Genomic DNA, 7,236 nt, shown 5'->3' on the forward strand with positions numbered 1-7,236 from the left:
ACACAGGGCCCCCAATGGAGGAGCTAGAGAAAGTACCCAAGGAGCTGAAGGGGTCTGCAACCCTATAGGTGGAACAACAATATGAACTAACCAGCACCCACAGAGCTCATGTCTCTAGCTGCATGTGTAGCAGAAGATGGCCTAGTCAGACATCATTGGGAAGAGAGGCCCCTTGGTCTTGCAAATTTTATATGCCCCAGTACAGGGGGAGCACCAGGGCCAAGAAGGGGGAGTGTGTGCGTAGCTGAGCGGGGGGGGGGTATAGGGGACTTTGGGGATACCACTTAAAATGTAAATTAAGTAAATATATAATAAAAATTGGAAAAAAATGGGATACAGAGCTAAACAAAGAATGCTCAACTGAGGAATACTGAATGGCTGAGAAGCACCTGAAAATATGTTAAACATTCTTTTTGTTTGTTTGTTTATTTTCTTTTTCGAGACATGGTTTCTCTGTGTAGCCTTGGCTGTCCTGGAACTCACTCTGTAGACCAGGCTTGCCTTGAACTCAGAAATCCACCTGCCTCTGCCTCCCGAGTGCTGGGATTAAAGGCATGTGCCACCACTCCCTGCATGTTAAACATTCTTAATCATCAAGAATATGCAATTCAAAACAACCCTGAGATTCCCCCTCACACCAGTAAAAATGGGTTAGATCAAAAATTCCGGTGACAGCAGATGCTGGCGAGGATGTGTAGAAAGAGGAACACTCTTCCATTGCTAATTGGATTGCAAGCTTGTACAACTCCAGAAATCAGTCTGGCAGTTCATCAGAAAATTGGTCATAGTACCACTGGAAGATCCAGCAATACCTTTCCTGAGCATATACCCAGAAGATGTTCCAACTTGTTATAAGGACAAATACTCCATTATGTTCATAGCAGCCTCATGTATAATAGCCAGAAGCTGGAAAGAACCCAGATGTACTTCAACAGAGGAATGGATACAGAAAATGTGGTACATTTATACAATGGAGTACTACTCAAATATTAAAATGATGAGGTCATGAAATTCTTAAGCAAATGGATAGAACTAGAAAATACCATTCTTAATGAAGTAACCCAATCACAAAAGAACAAACATGGGCACTTACTGATAAGTGGATATTAGCCCAAAAGTTCAAAATACCAGGATACAATTCACAGACCACATGAAACTCAATAGGAAGGAAAACCAAAAAGTGGGTGCTCCATTCCTTCTTAGAAGGAGAACAAAATACTCACAAGAACAAATATGGAGATAAAGTGAAGAGAAGAGACTAAAGGAAAGGCCATCTAGAGAATGTCCCACCTGGGAATTCATCCCATATCCTGTTACCAAACCCAGACACTATAGTAGATATCAAGAAGTACATGCTGAAAGAAGCCTGATATAGCTGTCTCTTGAGAGGCCCTGCCAGAGTCTTAAAAATACACAGGCACACATTCACAGCCAAACATTGGACTGAAACTGGGTGCCCTAATAAGAGTTAGAGAAGGGATTGAAGGACTGGGAGGGGTTTGCAACCCCATAGAAAGAACAATAATATCAACCAACCATACTCCACAGAACTTCCAGGGACTAAGCCATCAACAAAGCAGTACACATGGCTCCAGCTGCATATGTAGCAGAGGATGACTTTGTCATGCATCGATGGAAGGAGAGATCCTTGAACCTATGAAAGCTAGATAGATGCCCCAATGTAGATTAATGGAGTATGGGAAGGTGGGAGTGGGTAGGTGGGTGTAGGAATTCCATCATAGAAGCAAGGGGAGGGAGGATGTGATAGGGTGTTTCCAGGAAGGAGTAAAACATTTGAAATGTAAACATAGAAAATACCTACCACCAACAACAAAAAAGGAAATCTGTTTATGTTTAATGAGATAGAAATGTAGTGAGATAGAAAAGTAGTGGATCAAGTAGGGAGGTACTGGGAGAAGTAGAGGGAGCTGAAAAAGTACTCAGAATATATTATGTTAGACAAATAAAATTAACTTCCAATAAAAGACAAGATAAAAAGAAAGCTTTTGGGCAAGTTTAGTAGGAAAGGACAAAATAATAACACACTCAGGTAGAAGAGAGTTTGAAGGGGACATTTCTGGTTTCTCTAATAACTCAGTTCTGTGACATGATGTTTTTCTTGAAGCAGTTTTATAATAGCAAGTTTTGCTGTAGCAGACATATTTGAGGATGTTTTTGCTGAAGCAGACATGTGGGAGGGCATGCAATGCTTTTCTGGAGCAGACACTTGAGAGGGCACAGGATATTTAGAAAGAATATAAATATAACCCCACAGAAACGCAAGGAGGCTCTTGTGTTGGTTCATCCTGCAATGCTTTGCTGGTTTTCGCTGATCTTCACTTGTCATAACTTCATAACGAGAAACATGCCAAAGAACATCTCATGGTATTCTGGCTACTGCCAGCCATCTCTTAGGACTCATGCTGCTTCCTCAGAGCCTTGAGGTTTCTTGTGGGTCAAGCTGCTTCTACTGATTTGTGTTTGGAATCGCCCCAAAGAAAGACTTCTAAACAAATCTACATTGTCTTATTAACCATCTTTCTCCCCTATATTTGATGAGAGGGTTAGGAGGGAGGTTGAAGCATCTATGAATTCTTAATGATGTAGATTTTGCAAACTCTAAGCCTACAGGCATTACCTCACTGCATTGACTTAAGTAGGTGTCAAAACTCATTGAAGAAGATGGCTCTCCTTTCCCTGAGTAGAGAAGTTAAAGTGACAGTATTGGCACAGATGAGAGGAAACTTCTTGACAGGTAACTTGTAGATAATAAGGCCTAAAAGACACAGCTCCCATGTTCTAGAGAATTACTCCGGCCCATCGTTTATCTAGCTATGAGTCAACTACCTTGCACAGTCCAAATACATCCATCACTATATCTATCAGCTCACCAAGTTATCTTTTCTCTTAAGCTCACTCAAAGCCTCATGCACCCATCCTCTACCAATTTGTAAGTTAGATTGGCAATACTTTGGTTCAAAGAAATGGAACAAATTACCTGCTATAAATGAGTTCTTCTAAAAGTCGATTCCGACGATCAATAAGTTTCTTGTTCTGATCTTCAGGTGGATGCCACTTAAGAACCTGGTATGATGGTTTTTCCTTACTAAAATCTAAGAAAACACAAACTGAGTAAAATCTAAATTTATCAAAATATACCACACATTATTATGGTGATGAAGACAATTAATTTTATTAATGTCACATCTTTGTGGAAATTTGATTTTTGTTTTCCATTGACTTGTATTTCTTTTAATCTACTCAATTCTGTATTCTAATCATATGTATTGATATTTTACAATAATTCAAGAATTTTAATACAATCTACATAATGAAAAATTCTAATAATGCCCTTCATTTAAAGACATAGCTACATTTTTTCACTTTACAAGTAAGAAAACACAGAAGTAAACATTCTAAAACGATGTAATTCATCAACTTTGTCACCAAATTAAATGAGTTTTTTTATTAATTACTTTGATGGGATTTCTCTGAGTTTCAAAAAAATATCAAAACGAAATTTTTGAAGGGTTATTTTCCTTGTTTACCTTTTAATTGATATTCATTTCATGTTTCTGGTTTGTTTGTTGTTTGTTTGTTTGTTTGTTTGTTTGTTTTATGATACAGGCATGTTCATCTTTAGATTGATTTTCAACTCACAAACCTACTTATGGAAGCTGCCAAGCAGTTGCTTTTCAAGTACATACTAACACAAACAGGTTTTGCTTTTGTTTGTTTGTTTGAGTAAATACAAAGATTCTCCTACAGTCAAGATGCTAAGTCAAAAAGAAAAATGAAAGGTAGGAGGGAAGGAAGGAGAAAAAGTCTGCCATGCCCCAACGGGCCAGTGTGGATCTTCCCCTTATTACATACACAGTCACAATGAACAGTATAAGTTCACTTTGAGGTTTCACTTCCTACAGTTTCAAGCTTTATCTCTCATCTTACAGAAGAAAACACTCATTCATCCTCTCTTGCTATTGATGAGGATTTCAAATCAAAAATAAGTAGGCCAAAACCAGACTCCTTAAGTGATCCTAACTAGAGAGTTTCAATCATTTGTAATTGAAGACAGACTTTAGGATTGGGAACGTCCTTTCATTCTTTGTGGCTCATGTGACACAGTCCCACCCTAACTTGGTGTCTCGGACTCGGTAATAATTGGAGACTCCAGCACCAACTGTGGCAGACTCTTGTCAGTTGAAGGCTTCTTATCTGCTCATCTGCCAGGCAGTGCTCATATAAATTGTTAGAATAGATCTCCTACACAACACAATGAACAGGTGAATAAATCCAAATGGATGCTTACGCCCACACAACACAGACATCCATCACCCAGAATCCTAGTAAATGCCCTTTAAATCCCTATTGATTAGATGAGTGGGGCCATTCTTTTTGATGATGTTGGTTGGGTCGCTCTGGGGAAATATGAGAAACTTAGAAACATACCCACTGTTACCAAGGGCAGTAAAGCAATAACCAAAAAGAGATTTGGAGAGAGAGGTGTAGGACGGCTAAACAAAACTTAAAATCTACTAGTTTAGAATCTAATTTTAAAAGAAGAAAAGGCAATCTCAAAGGGTCAGTGAGATGGCTCAGCAGATTAACACACTCACTGCCAGGGCTGGTGGCCTGAGTTTGAACCCTAGGACTCAGATGCTGGAAACTCCGGCAAGCTGTCCCTTGATCTCCACACATGCGCGCACACACACACACACACACACACACACACACACACACACATGCAGTAAACAAATTTACGGTCAAAAGCATTCACAAATAACCTTATTAAATTGTTTAAATAGAGATGTCATGCACACTTAGATAATGTTGATCTCAGAAGTCAAGAGTGATCAAGCAAAAAGCTCCAGTGCTAGTGTGGGACACATTCTATGTGAGTTGTTGATCTGGAGGCCAGTGAAGCCCTCGAGACAGCATAGGCAGTTGCCACTCCTCTTGATTGCCCAGCAGAACTTGACCACATAGCTGAGGTCACCACAGACTTTGGTTATAAGGCAGAGCAAACACAAACTGGAACTGAACTTAGAGCTTCCTCCCTTCTGACTGAAAGGTGCTACACAGGACAATAGGGAGCAAAATTCATAAATGGATTTACATAAATGATGGGCCACCCATGGTACAATAGTGACCTGCAGGGAAAATGTGCCAAGTGTTAGGAAGGTAATCCTCTACTTCCTGACTGAATTTAAACCATTTTACATGGGGAAAAAATTACAAAGCACTGTAAATTTCTTCAAAAGCCCATGGCTTAGGGAGACCATATTTTGTATGGAAGAAATTACTGCTGTCATTCAGTAAATGAATGTTTTTCAAACTACCTCATTGACACTTATATTTCTAACTGTGTATTTTAAGTGTTGCTCTCAGCCTTCATTAGAGAATTTCTTTGTGCAGCCAACTGCAAAAAATGAAAAGAACCAATGTCTGCTCCATGTGCTGAGAATATCGAGTGCTCAACTCTATGTACATTACTCTCTCAGGTAATCAGGGAACATAGCACAGGAGGGGATGACAATCAGGTAAGAGGTGGATGGAGGGAAAAGGAGTCACAAAACCCTATCTTCTAAACATGCCCTGGCTCTGACCTCACTATACCTGTGATTGACTACACTGGAACTGACTTCCAGACAGGATGAGGAATGGCTCATGCAACTCTGCCCTTCTTGGGAAACTACTGCTGACTGTCCATGGATACTGTCAATGACATCAGTGGTCTGACGATTAGTGAGCTTCCTAAACTCCAATAGATACTCGTATTCCCAGGCTTGTACAAGTGGCTACATTAATGTAAATACAGTTGATCTCTCTCTCTCTTCTCTCTCTCTCTCTCTCTCTCTCTCTCTCTCTCTCTCTCTCTCTCACACACACACACACACACACACACACACACAGAGGAATACCAGTTTGGGAAACAATTGCAAAAATGGAGCTTGACAAGAGGTAGAGAGCTTAGAGGAGTAAGTGTAGTGGTGTGACCAGAATGCATTATATGTGCGGATGAAATTGTATATAAAGACCTTCAGGCACTGCACACCTAGTATCAACCTAGAGAAAAAGAAATTTTAGACACAGGTGTGTGGATGTGTGTGGATGCATGTGGATGTATCTGTGTCTATGTGTCTATGTGTGTATAAAACATTCATAATGGGATATTTTTAAACCACACAAAACTATACATAGCCTGAACTCTATCTGTAGAGAACTAAATAATTTAACCGTGAACATGTACACAATAGAATATGACTAAGAAATACCATGAATTATTCACAAACATGAATAAATGTTTACATAATATCAAAAAGAGTGTCTAATTTATGATCCCATTCATGTAAAGTCCAGAAGACATAAACTAACAAAGTAATATTATACATTGGCCATCAATTCCTCTTAGAAAGTAAATGTCCAAGAAAAAACATCATGTAGAGCTATGGAGGAGAAACCTTCTGTGGTGATAAAACTTCACAGTGTTCAGATATTTTAACACTGATATCCAAGTATGTGCAATTGATTGTTTTAGTTATGATAAATTTGTCAATAAGAAACCAGTAAAATACTTTGCAAAATGAAATGTGACTTAAAAGAAATAATAGACAAATCTGCTTTGCATTGTAATGACTAAAAACCCAAACTAGAAACACTGTCTGTGTAAAATGTTCTTCACACAATGTTCATTAGGAGGCACAGGACACTGGTACACACTGGACTTAGTTTTCAGAACCCGTGTCATGGAGGAAGTATTCAAATCCAATTAGACATTCATCCTGACTGAGAAGAATGAATTTAGAAATTAGGACAGACAAGACAGCTGGCTGAAATTTGCAGGCGAAGCCAGCAATGACAGAGTGGTGCATGAGAGAACAAAGTGCACTGTGAGAGAAAGTCTGAAACTGAGATTTCCTAGAAAGAGGTCAATCCAAACTGCCCGTTCTGTCCTCATTTCATCAGTGACCTCTAGAAAGAGTCAAATGCAGTGATACCCAGAGAGTACACATGACTCCTCTCTATGCCCATATTCTTAATTCAACTATTGACATTCTCATTCTTTTTTTTTATTTTTAATACAATTTTTTATTATTATTTTCTTCATTTACATTTCAAATGCTATCCCGAAAGTTCCCTATAACCCCCCCCCGCCCCTGCTCCCCTACCCACCCACTCCCACTACTTGGCCCAGGCCTTCCCTTGTGCTGGGTCATATAAACTTTGCAAGACCAA

General features: G+C 39.3%; 1 protein-coding gene across 1 annotated transcript in view; it reads right to left on the minus strand.

Annotated features, from left to right (window-relative positions):
* Positions 1–7,236, minus strand: part of LOC110314738 (UDP-glucuronosyltransferase 3A2-like) — a gene marked incomplete at its 3' end in the record, with an annotated part of 19,660 nt that overhangs the window by 5,474 nt on the left and 6,950 nt on the right. The window contains exon 4 of the mRNA XM_029534633.1: positions 2,999–3,113. Within this exon, the coding sequence (XP_029390493.1) occupies positions 2,999–3,113 (115 nt within the window). The remainder of the gene's footprint in view (positions 1–2,998; positions 3,114–7,236) is intronic.

The sequence above is a fragment of the Mus pahari genome, unplaced genomic scaffold (genome assembly GCF_900095145.1).
Source record: "Mus pahari unplaced genomic scaffold, PAHARI_EIJ_v1.1 scaffold_9416_1, whole genome shotgun sequence".
In the NCBI taxonomy this organism is placed as follows: Eukaryota; Metazoa; Chordata; class Mammalia; order Rodentia; family Muridae; genus Mus; species Mus pahari.